At 39.8% G+C, this 19,662-nt stretch overlaps 1 protein-coding gene across 1 annotated transcript; it reads left to right on the top strand.

Annotated features, from left to right (window-relative positions):
• Positions 1–1,694: 1,694 nt before the first annotated feature.
• LOC306881514 (piggyBac transposable element-derived protein 2-like) lies at positions 1,695–5,309 on the top strand (the record flags this gene model as incomplete). The annotated part of the gene is made up of 2 exons (XM_079435663.1): positions 1,695–1,767; positions 3,679–5,309. 2 exons carry the CDS (start codon positions 1,695–1,697, stop codon positions 5,307–5,309), a joined length of 1,704 nt encoding a protein of 567 aa, XP_079291789.1.
• Between the last annotated feature and the right edge of the window lie 14,353 nt (positions 5,310–19,662).

Below are 19,662 nucleotides of genomic sequence, written 5' to 3'. Positions count from 1 at the left end.
GCCGGATCTGAAGCCAGACTGAAACTGATGAAGAACATTGTAAGTCTCCAAATGGTGCATAAGCTGCTTGTTGACCAACTTCTCTAATATTTTAGAGAGACAGGGCAAAATGGAAATAGGTCTGTAGCAATTTAAATCTGAGTTATCACCCTCTTTAAAAAGTGGAGTTACAGCAACAGATTTCCAGTCCCTCGGGAAAGCACCAGTTTGGAGAGAAAGATTAAGTGAAAGGCGCTGCAATAATATAAGCTGATTTATTTAAAAATAATGGATCTAATTCATCCAGCAGATTTATGAATATCCAGGTTGAGCAATTCCCCAAGTACCTCAGACTCTTGTATCGGCTGAAAAGAGAAGGATGTGGCAGCTAAGGCAGGTGAATTCACAACAGATGCCAAATTAACAAGAGAACAATTAGAAGTACCAGAATTACTCATGTAGGCACACCAGCATTAACAAAATGTCTGTTAAATTGATCAACCATTTTGGATTTGTCTGTGATAACACCATCATATTTAATTACCATGGGCAAATGGGAAGAGATGTTTTATTTTCCATTGTTTTGATGGTATTCCAAAATTTTCGGGGATCAGGATCATTAACATTCAAATGGTGTTTAAAATAACTTGATTTAGCCCTATATGATTGCCAGTCAGAGATACTATTAGAAGTTTTTGCTCTACGCAATAGTGTGTTTTTGGCGAATAAGCTCTGACAGATCTGAACTGAACCAAGGGATAAGACGATTTTTTACTCTAATCTTTCTAAGAGGGCCATGTTTATTTAAGACAGTACTGAACAAGTATTTAAAATATGCCCACGCATCTTCGACTTCAGGAATAAGCCCAATTCTATACCAGTCCATATCAGCAAGGTCATTCAAAAAAGCCTGTTCATTAAATTGTTTCAAAAAACAAGCACCGAAGGATTTCTTAAGGTGGTGTCCTTGCGAACACAAACTATACTACAATGATCACTAAAGCTTTGACTGAACACTCCAGATGTATACCTCTTTGGCCTATTAGTAAGAATAATGTCAATTAATGAACCAGATCCCATAGTCTTAGTGTTATATCTTGTGGGGGCCTGCACAATCTGGGACAAGTTTAGTGCATCCAGTTGTAATTGTAAGGATGATGGAGGGTCAAACATATCCCAGTTCAAGTCTCCTAACAAAATAAATTCAGAAGAGATGTAAGGCGCAATTATTTCACATAAAACAGTCAAAGCACATGCAGGAGAAGAGGGTGGTCTGTAACAACCAGCTACAGTGATAAATAAATTTTTAGATAAAACGATTTTGTAAAGTACTAATTCAAACTGTTTAGCAACAGATTTTGAGGTAATTACTGAGCACTGTAAATTATTACAGTGCTCAGTAATTACCTCAAAATCTGTTGCTAAACATTCCAAAATTTTCCAAAAACTGAAACTTAACTATAAAAAATTAGTCCAAATGCATTAGTCCAAGACCTTTATGATTACAAAAACAGTCAAAAGTTAATGAATGCAGAGAATTATTTGCCAAGATATCTGAAAATGAGCAATCAAATGGCCTGGGATTTGCCTGAATATTCCCAGACATCAACAACAAAAGAATGATAAGACATCTCTATCTGAACAATTTGATGGTAAAATCCTTATTAGTCTTACTAGGATGAAGGGGCACAGAAAAATTGTCCTGTACGACCATAATGCTGATTGAGCGAACCAAAAAAACTGAGCTGGTGATGATTGGAGATGATAAAGGCAATGACTTGCCCCATGGTATGCAGCTAGTTGAGCATGTGCTGCCTGATATAAATGGAGTAGACAGAACTTCAACTGGCGCTTGTCAGTTATTGAAAACTTCAACAGAGCTGCACAAATAAAAAAAAACATAGTGCAGCAAAAATCTAAAATATTCTCCCTTTAGAAGTAAATAAGTAATCTGATAAAAAGCAACTCTGAAACCGTGACATATTGGAATCCAGTCCATATTTACAAACCGCAGATTTAAATATTAGTGAGTAGTCCATCAAAAACAGCTCAAGATCCGTGGCATGTAAAGTCCAGTCCAAGTTTGCAATCCACCGAGTCAGCTGAAAGATGATGTTGAAGTTGAATTAGATCGCGTGTAAACAAATAGTCAATGCTATCAGCCAGCGCTTTATCGTAACTTTATCCAAACAGTACTCGTAGCACAAACTAGAAAAACTGAGATCCGGTAAACATCAAAACAGCCAGAGGACAACACAGGACCAGGAGTTCGCATGCAGCTCGTTCGCCACACAAAGACGGCATCCAACCAAACACCGGATCAGCAGAGGATTAACAGATCCCCGAACTCACTGTCAAAAGCACTCATCCAGCATCCGCAATCCAAGAATGATCGCAAACACATACAGGCAGGTGACAAAGATATTCCAAAAACTGCAGAAAATACTGAAGTGCGCCAGCATTACTGAAAAATTAGCACAAACGCAGAAACAGAGAGTAGACATGTAACGTATAACCAGCTTGCTGCCATCTTGGTTTGTGCCATGCAGAATAAAACATGGTCCTAATGTAATACTTACATTTTTCTAAAATAAATGTATACTATGTGCAAAAAAAATTACAATGACGTGGTTGTTTTGCAACAATGTGGAGTGACAGGTATAAGAAAATTTGTGACAAAAGTAAACACACACATGAGAGACAGAGAGATGTCAGGGAAAATGAAGAGGCTAAAAAGGAAAATGGAATTTCAAGAGATAACCTTTAACCCTCTACTGCATAGCGTTGCCCTCAGGCAACAGAAGGTTTTCTTAAGCCCCATTTCCATTACATGTTTCTTTAAAAGATTTCAACCAATCAAAACGGTCAAATAATTGTTAAAAAACAGTCCAAAAAGGTGTGGCACTCTCTATCAAGCATTATTTGAAGGCGGGACTTCCTTTTCTGACACGTGGTCACAGGAGTGCATGCTGTGAGAAGAAGGTAAGATTATTTGCTTTAGTAATCTTATTTAACATGACATAAATTGTAAATAAAAAATATGTACGTGTGCATGAAGGAGTAGATTAGCATTTTGTCAGGTTTTATTCTCTTTTTTTTATTTAGCATGTTAATCAATTCAGTTTTTCTTTTTGTTGCCTCAGGGCAACGTTATGCAGTAAGGGGTACTTTTCAAGGAGGTCTTCATTGACAGTGTTTTTTGATGTAATCACATATCATTACATGTATTTGTGCTCAATATAATAATAAAGAAATATATATAATTTTTACTTTATTTTTGCAGGCTAGTTTTCAATGCAATAACATGCTAAATACAGACATTTTACTTTTTTAAACGCCAATATCAGTGTTTCTGATTTTGCTTTGTTTTGTGCACTGATGTTTACAGGAAAATGGATGCAGGGACATTTTATGGTAGAAAGAACAGAGAGAAGCTATTTGTCAGAAATATAGCAAACAATGGATTTTGTAGTGAGGACAGTGAGCTTGAGGGAAGTGACAGTGATGAAGAATGGACCCCAGAAAGAGGTTTGAAAAGCAGAAAAAAAAACATGTTTAAAAATAAAAGGCATGTTTAAATATTATATACCATAACTCCTGCAGAAAATAGGATTTTAGAAAGCTATTGGGGAAAGGAAGGTAATTCTATCAAAGTCACAATTTGCAATTCATTTAGCCACAAATGTTCTCTTATTCTAGGTGATGAAGAAAACGATAATGAGGGGAGTGAAGAAGAACAAGAATCTGAGGATGATGATGGTGAGGATGTCCCTCGGCAACCAAGGTGGAAAACCAGCCATGATTCTAGTTTCCCTGCATACCCTGATTGGCAAGACAGCCTTCCAAATGCTGATGACATCTTATCCCCTTATCAATACTTCAAGACATTCTTCTCTGATGATATACTTGACGTTGTTGTAGAACAGTCAAATTTGTATGCAGCACAGGTTAATCTTAACAAGCCCCTTAACCTAACCACAACCGAACTGGAGAAGTTCTTGGGCACTACCTTGTACATGTCCTTGTTTGGACTGCCAGCAACACGAATGTTTTGGCGCCCTGAAAGCAGAATTTCTCAAGTAGCAGATACACTCACTCTAAACAGATGGGAGGAAATCAAGAGATTCCTGCATTTCAATGATAATGATGATCAACCAGTTCGATCTGATGACAATTTTGATGAGCTGTTCAAGATCCGACCCTTGATTACTCATCTTGTCTCTAAAATGAATACAATACCCATGTCAGAGAAGCTGAATATTGATGAACAAATGGTCCCATTTAAGGGACGAAATCGCCTGAAGCAATATCTGCCGAAGAAGCCCAAAAAATGGGGGTATAAGCTTATGGTTTTGGCTGGCTCTGATGGTATTCCACACAACATTGAAGTATACACTGGAAAAGTAGTGCAGCCCACCCATTTGGTAGATATAGGAGCCAGTGGAAATGTTGTCCTCCGCCTTGCTCAACCAGTGCCACAACACAAAAACTACAAACTGTACTTTGACAACTGGTTCACCAGTGTCCCACTACAACTTGAGCTAGCTCGTCAAGGGGTGCACTGTCTTGGTACTGTTCGCTCCACCAGATTACCAGGCAGCAGCATGGTTTCTGATGCTGAGCTGAAAAGATCTGGCCGTGGGTCTTTTCAAGAAAAGACAGCAATTGTTGGCAATACCACTTTGTATGCAGTAAAGTGGTATGACAATCGCTCAGTGACCCTTCTGAGTGATTACGTGGGAGCACACCCAGTCACTCATGTCCAGCGATGGGACAGAGGAAGCAAGGCAATCATTGATGTCCCCTGTCCTGCTGTTGTAAGAGACTATAATCAGCACATGGGAGGGGTGGACCTCCTCGACTCACTTATAGCCCTCTACCGAACCAAAATCAGATCAAAAAAGTGGTATCATCGTCTGGTTTTCCACTTTCTAGACATGATTGTGGTGACCTGCTGGTTGTTGTACAAACGGCATTGTAAATGCAATAACCTGTCAGATGCTGAGGTCATGCGGCTGTATGCATTCAAATCCTACATTGCACAGGGTCTCTGCAAATCTGGGAAAAGTCTGGAAAAGAAAAGAGGACGGCCCAGTGGTGGAATTTCAAGTGATTATGAGACAAAGAAGAGGCAGGGACCCACTGCTCCAATCCCAATCCCAGATGTGAGGTTGGATGCTACAGCCCACTGGATCATCATGAGTGAGAAGAAGGGCAGGTGCAGGGTACCAGGCTGCAAAGGCACTCCAAAAGCTAAATGCAGGAAGTGTAATGCCCACCTCTGCTTCACAAGCACTACAAACTGCTTCTTGAAGTTTCACACCGAGTGAGAAAGTGAACACTGCAAACATGTCTACAGCATGTTTTAAAAGGAAATGGCCACTATTTGTTGAATTTGTATGGACTGAGAACAAGTTTTGGTTAAATAAAATATTTAAGTCAAGTCATATTTGAAGTGGACAAATGTCAATTAAATATTTGAAACACATTTTCAGTTCAAAAGAGTACCTGTTTCCTAATAAATGTTGAGACAATATTACATTTTTCTCTGTGATTTACTACCTATACTGCATAGCGTTGCCCTGGGGCAACAAAATAAAATCTACTAAGGGGGGGGTGGTGTTTTTAAATTTTTTTTATTTTGTTAATCTGTTATCTTAAATCTTCCATAAAATTAGATAAAAAAAAAATTTTGAGTACAAAACCATAATTCATGCATTAATTATTTTGCACGGCCCCATCCTAGGGATTTAAACTTTTTTAATGCGATGATGATGATGATGGCCATACAAAATAAATATTGTTGTCTGTGGTTTCAAAATTTGTTGTGGGTGTATGGGATGGCCTGGATGAGTGTGAAATTTCCCAACCTGAAATTTTGTCCCAGTCCACCCCTGTACACAAGTAAAGTACTCAGGTAAAAGTACATACATATAATAAAATATTACTCCAGTAAAAGTTACTCCTTTTCAATCTTACTCGAGTGAAAGTACAAAAGTACGTGATTTTTTTTATGTAGGCTACTTAAGTAAAAATTACTGCTTGATGAATGTTTGTTTTGTAATTTTACATAGGCTATATATAATATATATATAATTTCACTGATCACACAAGCTTTATAAGCCTTGGATTTCCTCTCTGTCATCGCCGAGTATTGTTTAGCGTATATCCTAGCGATAGCTACTCTACAGAGCCCTCTCAGTAGTTATAGTCTTGCCTTGTTAGTTTTCTTGTGTTTGATACCTGCCTGTGTGTCCTGGATTAACCCTTTGCCTTGCCGTTCGGACCTTGTTTGCACCTCGTTTGGATTATTGCTGTGTACCTAGATTATCTCTCTTTGCCTTGCCCTGTTTGATATTGTTCGCCGATCGAAGACCCACGCTTGCCCTAGGGCTACTCTTTGTCTTGCCATATATATTTCTGTTTGACCCATGCTTGTCTGATGACTACGCCTGTTAATAAAGCTCAGTAAATGGATCCACTTGCCTCTTGTCTCGTTGGCTCCGTTACATTTACACTGCATGTACCTGAGAGAAAATAAATTTGCCATAAGTGATCTAAATTTCAGCAGTAAAATAAAGTGTTTTCACAGTTATAAATTATATGAAAATAAGGCATGTTGTTAGGGATTACCATTTTATATTTGGAAAATATAATTATATTTTCACAATTTTTTCTTTATTTGGCTATGGGCTAAAACACACCCAGCTACTTGGGGTAAAATGCCCACAGTGGGCATCTCTTCCCACTATGATAATTAATTATTGTATCGTTACTATGTTCTGAACATTGCATCCTTTGTTTTTCCATCAATTGTAATCTAATTAGGTGAATAATGTTAATTATCTACAGAGCATAAACTAACAATTTTGTCTGATTTTCAGCAATTATTTTGGCTTGTTTTTTTCATTAAGAAATAAACTGCTTATACTCTGATATACTGAATGTATAAAGCAAATGGCTTTGTCAGAGTAGCCAGCACTAGTCAGTAAGGTGGATCCAGATACATAACGTATGTTGACAAAAAATATAAAAAAACAGACATCACATAGGGCTAAATGAACAACATTTTAATGAAACTGGCTGCTACACCTGCGGGGAAGATAAACGTGAATTACAATTATTGTAATAATTGATTTCATTTTTTGACCTAAAACCTACACAACATTATGTGGACGAGGCCACATTCAAGCAGTGGGCTTAAACAGATCCCCCTTTACATCAGATTTAGTTCACAAATATCTGACAGTTGTGAGCTAAATGATTTTTAGTTACAATAATTAATCCTAAAATTTAACTTACTTTTCACGGCATTAGTTCCGCGTACACTCAGGGGATTCTTGAAATATTTGTGAATACAGTTCACAGGGAGATGGTACAGTAACAAAGTATTTTTACTTTGTTACTGTACTTAAGTCAATTTTTTTCAAGTATATGTGCTTTACTGAAGTAGTATTATTTTGACTTTTAGGCTACTTTTACTTCACTACATTCCAAAGCATAATATCATACTTTTTACTCCACTACATTTCATAAAACACATCATTACTCCTTATTTTGAAATGAAGAAATTATTACATGGTCCGAGACGCAAAAGCGATGTCCTATTTATGAACCAACTGATCCTTTTCAATGAACCCGTTAAATCGGTTCGCAAATTGCACCAAAAACTATTCATTTACGGGCTGGACTGATCCGACTGCAGCTGTTCTTGAGTCAACAAATCACTGATTCAAAAGATCAGTTCAGAGCGTGAGTCTCCAGTGAAATGTATTCACAAATCTGACAAGAATCCCCTGAATGCACGCACAACTAGCCATGAAAAGTAAGTTACTAATGTTGAATTTTAGGATTAATTGTTGTAACTAAATATAATTTAGGTCACTGATATAGGCTCATATTTTATAAATTTTTTTTCCTTGTTATTCAAAATATCCCCAAACGTGTCAACTATCTCATGAAATATTGCGATTCTCAAATATGTGAACATGCATTTTGCACCTTTATAGATGATGGTATATGATCTATAATGGGCTATGGGCAAAGTACTGTAGCCTAGTAGTGTCTTTACTTAAGTAACATATATGGGTGTCATGCCATACAATATTTTTAATACGACTGACTTTGTATTTAATGTGAATTTAATAATAATAATAAAAAAAAAAAAAACATTGTAAGTTACTAATTATAACATTTGCATTGTACAGAAAGAGCAAAGCACTGTCATGCCTGTTTTGGGTTTTGGTTTATGTTCATGTTTTCATGTCTTTTATTTTGTCATAAATCATGGTTCCTGTTTAGTCATGTGGTTCCCTTATCTTATTCGCATCCTGCCAAGTGTATGTGACATGCTCTGATTGGTTGTCTTGTTCATGTGTCTTGTTCTCATTGGTTATTGTCCTGTCATGTGTTTCTCAGTTCTGTTTGCTCATTGGTTGCTTTATGTCATGTGACACTTATTGTTTAATATTTATTCGTCCATATAGCCAAGTCTGTTTATTGTTTGGTCATATTTTGGAGTTAAATAAATCTGCACTTGGGTTCTCACTATGCTTGCCTCCAGTGGACGTTTTACATTATCAAATAACAGTATCATTCAGTCTGGCCAGAGTTCAAGCACTCTCAAAAACTCCCATTAAAAGTAGTGATGCTAGTAGTTTAACTACATTTCTCAGTAGCGTGGTGGTAGTGTCGCTGTTTTCTGAATCAAACAGCTTTTCAGTAGCGAAGCTCTATTTTTGATCAAGTAGCACGGTAGCATCAACAAAAGCTAACGTTACATTTTCCAAAGCATTTCTGTAACTCAAGGTCAAATCAGAAATATAACAGCTACGGATCGCTGATCCTGGATCAGTAAAGGTGATGCCACCGCCACTAAAGCTCGTAACACCATTGGCACCTCAAACTGGAGCATCTCAGTTTGTCTGCAGTCTGAACAGGGGCGTAGTGTGTGGGTATGCAGGTGCATATGGGGCCGGGCAGATTGGGGGCCCGTCGAGCCGAGGGGGAACTTTTAATTTAAATGAGGAAACGAATAGAGCCCTGCACGGGCCTGGACCTTTTTTCTCTCTCTCTTTCTTTCCCATTACACAGCTTCTATTGCAGCAATTAAACTAGTTAAGTTTTGTTTTTTAATGGCAAAGTGGTTATATTTATTTTTGTTTCTTTATTAATTTAGAAATATGTTTGGAACATTTTATGTTTGTTATAGTCAAGTTTTTTTTTTTTTTTTTTTTTTTTTTTTTAAGTAGCGACCAAGCCCTTACAAAAAAATACAGCAGTTTTTAAAAAAGTAATACTGCAGTTTTTGTTACATGTAGAAAAAGGCAGTTTTTTGGACACGAAAAACTGCATTATTGCCGTTTTACTGCAATACAACTGACGTACTATTGAAATACAACTGCAGTAGAGCTGTAGTATTACTAACAAACTCGAAATTGGTGCTCTGCGTTTAACGCATCCAAGTGCACACACACAGCAGTGAGTAGTGAACAAATGCACACACACACACACACACCGTGAACACACACCCGGAGCAGTGGGCAGCCATGCTGCAGCGCCCGGGGAGCAATTGGGGGTTCGGTGCCTTGCTCAAGGGCACCTCAGTCGTGGTATTGAGGGTGGAGAGAGCGCTGGACATTCACTCCCCCCACCTACAATCCCTGCCGGCCGGGGACTCGAACCCGCAACCTTTCGATTACGAGTCCGACTCTCTAACGACTTCCACGACTTCCCCCAGGGGAAGGGGGAAAGGGACGTTCTCTGCATTTAACCCATCCAGGTACACCTGGAGCAGCGGGCAGCCATCAATGCGGCGCCCGGGGAGCAGTTGAGGGGTTCGGTGCCTTGCTCAAGGGTCTCACCTCAGTCGTGGTATTGACCTGAGACTCGAACCCACGACCTTCGGGTTACAAGTCCAACTCTCTATCCATTAGGCCACGACTGCCCCCAACTGAAGTAGTACTACAGTTATATTGCAATAAAACTGCTGTAGTATTGCAATATATAATACAACTGAAGTACAATTCAATACTACCGAAGTGCAATACTAATAAAAATGCTGTACAGTAACACTGAGATGCAACCAGAATAACAAATTTTATTTGCACACATCTGCAATATAATGAATTAAGGTAAAAAAACAACAGTGAATGTCTCAAACAGCAATGCAACAATAAATGATTTTACTTTTCTTTTAACTTAAATTAACAGGCTGAGAGTTACACTAAATGTATTGAATGTTTATTTACACATCACGCAATCATGCACATTTCTTCCCTCGTTATTCAGGCAGGTTTCATTTTTTGAAGAGCTTGTCCTCATCATTCCGCTTGGTACTTATGACTGTCTTTATCTCAGATGTGGAAACACTATTTTGGATATAGTCTGGAAAAACAAACAAAAGCAGAAATTCTCAAGTTTCAGTTACACTTTTCACTACAGGCATATATAGTATGCTTAAAATACATCTTGAATTGTGATGTCACCACGTGTTTGTGAAAAGTATTCATACTACTCCCAGTTCAATTCTTATGACAAAAGTAAAAGTTAAAAGGTTGGTTCACCCAAAAATGAAAATGATGTCATCAATTACTCACCCTCGTGTCGTTCCAAACCCGCAAGTCTTTTGTTCATCTTCAGAACACAAATTAAGATCTTTATAACGAACAGAGGTGGGTAGTAACGAGTTACATTTACTTCGTTACATTTACTTAAGTACATTTTTAGGGTAACTAATACTTTTAGAGTATATTTTAAAATGGGTACTTTACTCTTACTCAAGTATATTTTTAGAGAAAAAACGGTCCTTTTACTTCTTTACTGTGGGCGACTCTCCTCTCGTTACTCTATCTTAATGCAATACAAGTTAAAAATGCTTCAGTTTATTCCAAACGCGCCGTCTACTTTTCTCTGGGCAATGAACGATGCCCATTCGCGAATGATTAATTCTTTTGAGTCGATTCTGTTTAAAGGCTTTATCAAACCAGTTGGCAAACCAGTGAATCGGTTCGCGAATCAGTTTGAATGATTCGTTCAGTTCCCTGCCACACGCGCCGAGTCTCTGAAGCGGTTCTCACTCAGATAACAGAGAGTTTAAGAACATCAAGAGCGCTGAAGACGTGGCTTGTTTGCTAGAGCTATATGAAGATATTTTATTAGATGAACACCGCGTGTGCTGTCTACTGTTCCACAGGTATAGGCAGGGCCGTAGCTAGAGGATTGGGGGCCCCCTGAAAAAATATTGATGTTGGCCCCCACATCAATACATATAGATGTATACAGGGGCGGACTGGGGCCAAAAAGTGGCCCTGGACTTTTTGGCACAGAGCGACCCACCAAACCCTGTCCACAACACACCACACCACACCACACCATAAATGAGTGGCATAATCTTGACATTATAATTTGTCTTTTCTGGTGTATATGGCAAATAGTAAATAATTTTAAAGAATTTTTACAAGGGACAGTTTAATATATAAGTTATATAAGTTAAATACCAATATTATCAGTCCAAATGACACAATGCTCTGGTATCGTCCAGAAGACTTAAATAGTGCAGAATGTGGACTGTTTTAATAGGCCTTTCTATTGGTCATATACAGTATTTGTCCTTTTGCAGGAGCTTGACATCTATCATTATAAGTAATAGAGCTCCAATTGTGGAGAAGAGTATACTAATTATTTTGATGATGAAAAATACAGTAAACAGTACTGTGAAATATATAATGTTACAATTTAAAACAGCTGTCTTCTATGCGAATACATAGTAAAATATAGTTGACTGTTGTGATGTGCAGCTGAATTTTCAGCATCATTTCTCCAGTCTTCAGTGTCACATGATCTTCAGAAATCATTATAATATACTGATTTACTGCTCAACAAACATTTCTGATTATTATCAATGTTAAAAACTATTGTGCTGCTTCATATTTTTGTGGAAAATGTGATACCATTCAGTCTTGGGTAAGATTAAAAATATAAATTAATATTTTTCTTCAACAATGTTGCATTAAATCAAAGATTATAGAATACAAAAAGGGACTTTGATTTAAATTGATTTAAGTGACAGTAAATATATTTACACTTATTACAAAGTACTTATATTTCAAATAAATGCGGTTCTTTAACTGAGAACCATTATACCAATAATAAAACCATTATTAATAACTGATAATTAAACCGCAAATTAGGCATCATTAGAATTATTTCTGAAGGGACACTGAAGACTGGAAAATTCAACTTTGATCGCAGCAATAAATTACATTTAAAATATCCTAAATAGAAAACCACTATTTTAAGTGTAATAATTCATTATATTTGGCTATTGTTTTACTGTATTGTTGATCAAATAAATTAAATATTCTTTCAAATAAATAAAAAGCCTTATTTATTTCAAACTTTTAACTACCAGTGTGTATATAAAATATGCTAATAGTGTGTGATTAAGCAAATTATATTTTTATTAGGCCTATAATATAAATCACTTTCCTATGCACAGCACTCGAAAGCAAAAGTCTTCAGATTTACAGTGTTCTAGAGTAAGATTGAGAATGATTTTTATAGATTTTTAAACATTTTCTTAGACACGTAAAATCACGGAACAAAGCAGATTTACAAGAACTCTTATCTCGTGTCGACTGAAAACTGCATTATAGCCTACATAGTGACAATTCGAATAATGGCATTAAAATATGAGACATTTGAAAAGGCCAGTAATAGTTTGCATTCCTAAAAATTAATGTCTGTTATTTAACTAAACGGTTGGCAAATATTGCTGAATTGTCTTGTCATGTTTAGCCGCTTACATCTTACCTCAGCTGGCATTCAAGTCGCGCGCAGCTCAGCATCTGTGAACAGTAAATCCCGCCTTCTACACTTTGATTGGCTGTTTCAAACATTTTGACATTGACGAGCGCTTTTGAGCCGCTGCACTGAGCTGGAGCATGCTAAATTAATTAGAATTAATTAGAATGCCCTGGGCCATTCGTCTGGACCGATGGAAGGATATACGTACATTTACTACAATCCAATTTTTTAATATATATTACGCAAAGGGCCGGTCCACATTGTACAGCGGCCCACCGGTCTCAACTCTGATTGGACGTCTTGTTCTCGATCTGGGGTGGGACTTCTTAGAATACTTCGTATCAGACTAAACCATTTTTCGGGAGGGTAGAGGGTAGACAATTTCTTTAACCAAATTGCATGCTTTTTTGTGGTTTTCATAATATCTTAGTTATACAACTACTAAAATATTAGAATTATTCACAGAACATGGGCCTATATAGTATAATTCCTGGATTTTGTGGGGCCCCCTGGGCGGTGGGGGCCCCTAGAATTGTCCCCACCTTTCACCCCACTAGCGACGGCCCTGTGTATCAGTTATATCCATTACTTCTGTATTCTGAATCTTGCATTCGATGATGACAGACACAAACCAGGATGAAGATGAGGGAGCTGACTTTGAGAGAAAAGCAAGCAATTTGGATGTGAAAAGAATAGAGGAAGTCAATTAGAGCTATAGCAAAAACAAAGGGCATAGAGAAATCAAGAGTTTGGAACCCACCAGTGACACCAGCAACCAACAATTACCTGATCGGCTGAGAAAACAACAGTAGTTGATGACAGACAAATCATAAAAGCTGTGAAAATTAACCCTAAAAGACGTGTCTGTAAAATCTCAACAACTTCCAGAAAGCTGGGGTGATGCTCTGACAGTCTACTGTCCTCAGGAGACTTTGACACAGAATTACAGATGCTACACAGCAAGATGCAAACCTCTGACCGGCACCAAAAATAGAAAGGCAAGATTAGAGTTTGCAAAACAGCACAAAGGTCAGCCAGAAGAGTTTTGGAACTGTGTTTATGGACCGATGAGACAAAGATGAACCTTTATCTAAGTCATGGGAAAGCGAAAATGTGGAGAAAAAAAGGGAACTGCAAATGATCCCAAGCATACAGCCTCATCTGTAACGCATGCTGGAGGTGGTCTCATGGCATGGGCATGTATGGCTGTCTCTGGAACAGGCCCTCTCAACTTTACTGATGACTTAATGTATGATGACAGTAGCAGAATGAATTTGGAAGGGTACAAAACCATCTTGCCTACCAATATTCAAGAAAATTGAATAACCTGGGATTTATTAATTAATAAAAAGTTAAAAAGAAAAGCATGTATTTATTCAGCTTTACCATCACAGAAATAAATTATATTTTAAATACAATTGTAAAAGTTATTAGTTATAATATATTTTCTTTGTGAATATTGTAACATGTCAGTTTCGGTTTAGTTTCCTTTCAGTTCTGTTTTGACCTTATTTGGTAGTTCCTGTTCTAGTTTCCTGTCATTAGTTAATCATTGTTCATTTTCATCACCTGTGTGTAATCAATTATCTTGTTTCCTCGTTTGTTCCACTCCCTTTATAAGTCCTCAGTTCTCCCTCTGTGTTTGTCGGATCTTAATGTTGTAAATGGTTTAGAGTGCGTTGATGCTATTAAATATACCTTTTTTGTTATCCTCTTGTGTGGGCGCCTATTACTACAACCACCGACCGTGACAGAAGATCCGACCTAGACAGAAGATCTGACCGCTTACAGAAAACGAGATCACCGCTCGGGATGATCGAGCTGGTTCCCGTAGTTTGCGGGGGTTCACGCCGCCGTTCGCGGCTCGCCCCTGCTCGTGCTGCGTGGGATGTCAGGCTGCCTGGCGCGGCTTACGGAGGCCACCCGTTTTGGGGAGAACGGGTCGCCATTCGCCGTTCGCCCTTACCCACTGCCCAAGAGAGGTTCGCTCCGCCTGAGACGGCGAGGAATGTTCCGCCCGCGGCGAGGAGGAAGCCGCCGAAAAGGGCGATGAACGTTGCGCCAGCTGCGGTGAAGAGGGTTCCGCCGCCCACGCCTCAGGTTAAGGACAGGGGGTTTATTGGATGAGGCTCTTCCCCCGGAATTCTCGGCTCCCATGCTCACGCCAGAAACTACTCCTCACCAGTACCATCCAGTGCCTGCTCCTCGCCAGTGCCATCCTGTGCCTGCTCCTCGTTTGTGTCCGCCTATCCCCGCACCTCGCAAGAGGGTCCCGTCCAGCCCACCTGAGTTCCCGCTGGTCCCTTCCAGCCGTCCTGAGTTCCCGCTGGTCCCGTCCAGCCCACCTGAGTTCCCGCTGGTCCCGTCCAGCCCACCTGAGTTCCCGCTGGTCCCGTCCAGCCCACCTGAGTTCCCGCTGGTCCCGTCCAGCCCACCTGAGTTCCCGCTGGTCCCGTCCAGCCCACCTGAGTTCCCGCTGGTCCCGTCCAGCCCACCTGAGTTCCCGCTGGTCCCGTCCAGCCCCGCGCCTCCCGTGCGCCCTCTAATGTCCGCGCTACAAGAGCGCCCCTTTGAATCCGCGCCGCAAGAGCGCCCTCAAGGGTCCGCGCCGCAAGAGCGCCCTCAAGGGTCCGCGCCGCAAGAGCGCCCTCAAGAGTCCGCGCCGCAAGAGCGCCCTCAAGAGTCCGCGCCGCAAGAGCGTCCTCAAGAGTCCGCGCTGCAAGAGCGCCCTCCTGTGTCTCCGCTGGTCCCGTCCAGCGCTCCTTCGTCTCCGCTGGTTCTATCCAGCTTCGCGCCTCCCGTGCGCCCTCAAGTGTCTGCGCTGCAAGAGCGCCCTCAAGTGTCTGCGCTGCAAGAGCGCCCTCAGGAGTCCGCGCTGCAAGAGCGCCCTCCTGCATCTACGCTGGTCCCGTCCAGCTCTCCTTCGTCTCCGCTGGTTCCGTCCAGCTCCGCGCCTCCCGTGCGCCCCCCAGTGCCCGCTCCTCCAGAGCGCCCCCAAGTGCCCGCTCCTCCAGAGCGCCCCCAAGTGCCCGCTCCTCCAGAGCGCCCCCAAGTGCCCGCTCCTCCAGAGCGCCCCCAAGTGCCCGCTCCTCCAGAGCGCCCTCAAGTGCCCGCTCCTCCAGAGCGCCCTCAGGTTACCGCTCCTCCCGAGCGCCCCCAAGAGCCCTCTCCTCCAATGTGGCCCCCAGAGGGGAACTTTCCCAAAGAAATTTTGGGGGGGGGCCATATAGTCCCAGTCTGTGTGGCCAGGCCAAAGGCCAAGGCCACAAAGGACCCCGATCCGCCAAGGCCGCCCAAGGACTCTGATCCACCATGGACTCCTGAGTCTCCAGATCCGCCATGGCCTCCCGAATCTCCAGTCCTGCCATGGCCTCCCAAGGCTCCAGATCCGCCATGGCCTCCCAAGGCTCCAGATCCGCCATGGCCTCCCAAGGCTCCAGATCCGCCATGGCCTCCCGAGTCTCCTATCCTGCCATGGCCTCCCAAGGCCCCTGATCCGCCCTGGAGGCTTCCCTGGTCTCCTCCCTGTCCGGGCCCTGCTCCAGCCTCCAGAGCGCCCGCCCCCCCCGCCCGTGATGTGTATGTTACGGTGCGGGACGCACCTTCCGGGAGGGGGGCGATATGTAACATGTCAGTTTCGGTTTAGTTTCCTTTCAGTTCTGTTTTGACCTTATTTGGTAGTTCCTGTTCTAGTTTCCTGTCATTAGTTAATCATCGTTCATTTTCATCACCTGTGTGTAATCAATTATCTTGTTTCCTCGTTTGTTCCACTCCCTTTATAAGTCCTCAGTTCTCCCTCTGTGTTTGTCGGATCTTAATGTTGTAAATGGTTTAGAGTGCGTTGATGCTATTAAATATACCTTTTTTGTTATCCTCTTGTGTGGGCGCCTATTACTACAACCACCGACCGTGACAAATATATTGTAAAATGTAATTTAATCCTCTTATCAAAGATGCATTTTCATCAGCGATTACTCCAGTCTTCAGTGTCACATGATCCTTCAGAAATAATTTTAATATGCCGATTTGCTGTTCAAGAAACATTTCTGATTATTATCCATGTTGAAAAACAGTTATGCTGCTTATTACAGTTGAGGTCAAAAGTTTACATAGGCTACACCTTGCAGAATCTGCAAAATGTGAATAATTTTAGCATTTTTTAGGATCATACAAAATGCATGTTATGATTTATTTAGGTGAGGGAGAGGGGTGAAAACTTTTTGAAATTGAAGATCAGGGTATTTAACTTATCTTGTCTTCTGGGAAACATGTAAGTATTTTCTATAGCTTCTGAAGGACAGTACTAAATGGAAAAAAAAGAAAATATATTTGGGCAAAATAAGAAAAATGCAAATCATGTTCAAAAGTTTACACCCCTGGCTCTTAATGCATCAGTTTTCTGTCTGAAGCATCAGTGAGCGTTTGAACCTTAATAGTAAACCTGTAACAGTTTCATATGAGTCCCTCAGTTGTGATGGGTGGATCTCAGATGGATCTCAGTCATTGTTGGAAAGGGTTCAAATACACAAAAATGCTGAAAAACAAAAGAATTTGTGGGACCTTTTGAACTGGGACATTTTTACCCCTATGGTTCCGTGTTGCCTCCAAGCAACACAACATATTTTTTATTTGATTTTTTTAGGATGAGACACTCTTTTAATTGATCAATGCTGTCTCAGGGAAGTAGAAGTCAAATACTAATAAATTAACATACAAAAAAAGTGGTCACATGACCCAAAGGGGTCCATAATAGGTGTGTTCAACTTGAAGCAGCGCTGCGCAGAACGATCAGTGTATGACATCACAGTACCTGTCACGGTTCATGAATTCACTGGGTGCTTCATGTCTCGTGTAATTGTTGTTCTCTGTGTGTGTGTGTGTGTGTGTGTGTGTGTGTGTGTATGTGTGAGTGGGCGTGTCCGCTCAGTGCTCATCAGCGCGCCAGCTGATCTCATTCCCCGCACCAGCTGCTGCCAATCCACTCACCTATAAAGCCTCACCGCACTCTCCTCTCATTGTCAGATCGTTGGTTGATGTCCTCAGTGTGTCTTCGCGTGTCGTCTGCTTCCTGGGCTTTGTTCCGTCTTCGTGGTTCGTCTCACCTGGATGTACACCTCTTCTGGATTCACCAACACCACTCACCACCTGCACGCTGTCTGTCGAGTCCCTGCGCCACCTGCCCACCCGAGAGACTTTGATTCAGTGTGTTTGTCATCTGACCCAATAAATCCGTGTTTGCTTGCATCCTTGCTTCCTCCTGATTACTCCGTGACAGTACCGCGAGAGCCATAAGAGAGCAGACGGATCCTTATGCTTTCAAATAGCTGTCGTGGCACTTTGATGTCATACACTGATCATACTGTGCAGCACCGCTTCAAGTCGAACACACCTTTTGTTTCCACTTTCAGGACATCTGCACATGTCACATGACTCCATATTTTGTCCATTGAAAAGTGTATTTTTCATCAATTTCCGTACATATAATTACCTACAAAAAATCTTAGTCACCTTCATTGGAAAGTAAAGAAGTATTTTCAAAAACTTTACATAATATTTCATCAAATGTAACGTAGGAAATTACAAAAAACTGCATGTTGCCTCAAGGCAACATTGTACCGTAATGGAATCGCATAAGGCCATGCAGTCATACTAGGTTAGAATACAAGTATATGATATTTGTAAGGAAATTATCTAAATGTATTAGAATTTTCTCATGATTTTTTATGCATTTGCAAGAATAGTAATTATCCTACTATATCTGTACATATTATGATTTTTCTGTTGAGAGGAATTGCTTTCTCAGCTTTCACAAGCAATGAGGCATCATTAGTGAAGAAGGAGATTTTGCATGCATATGCTTGTTTGTGTATGTGCATGCTTGTAAGGTTAAAGTGCATATTAGTATAAGGTTACGATGATTTTTTATTTTTTACATTGAAACAACACTGATTATAGTGTTTTGGTATAACAGGTATGATAGTTTGGTTATACTTGTGATCTACTATGGTACAATGTTGCCTGAGAGCAACAGCTAGATATGAAATGTTATTTTTTTATTAAATATGATATATGCAATACATTAAAAAACTAGATAAATCTGTTTGTTCAAGTGTTTGGTTAAAGAAATTGATGTTTTCCATAAATATATTCATTTTTTCTGCATGAAAATGTCAAATGTTTAAGTTTGTCCGTTGTTTAAAAACATAATGAAAATGTTTATTGATATTGTTATAGTGTCCAATTTTAAGTAGGAAAAACATAATATATATATATATATATATATATATAGGTCAGAACTAAATAATTAATAAATAATAACATGCATTTAGTTTGATCCGTCTTATTTTGGTCAAATAAATAACGTTTTGCAGATTCTGCAAGGTGTATGTAAACTGACTTAAACTGTATATGCAGAAACTATGATATACAACAGTTTAAATGTTTGATATAAATTACTGTTTTTATTCAGCAAATAGGCATTAAATTGATAAAAGTAAAAATCATGTATAACGTTGCAAACAATTATATTTCAAATACATTATGTTCTTTTGAACTTTATTCATCAGAGAAAACACTGAACACTGGAGTAATGATGCTAAAAAAAATCACAGGAATAAATTACATTTTAAAATATATTAAAATAGAAAACATTTATTTCACATTGTAATAATATTTCACAATATTACTTGTTTTATTTTTTGATCAAATACAAGCAGCCTAAAGGGTCTGCAAGAGGCTTTAGCTAGCACTTAAACATTAATATTGATGTTAGCTCATCACTAATTACCACGCAACAGTCTTAAACATTAAAAATTAATAGACACAATCAAAATTCGTTAATTATGTATAATTACAGACCGCTCAACCGTCTTGTTA

The sequence above is a fragment of the Barbus barbus genome (assembly GCF_936440315.1).
Source record: "Barbus barbus genome assembly, chromosome: 2".
NCBI classification, from domain to species: Eukaryota; Metazoa; Chordata; class Actinopteri; order Cypriniformes; family Cyprinidae; genus Barbus; species Barbus barbus.
The sequence above is the reverse complement of the archived record's forward strand: the minus strand, read 5'-3'. Positions and strand labels throughout refer to the sequence as shown.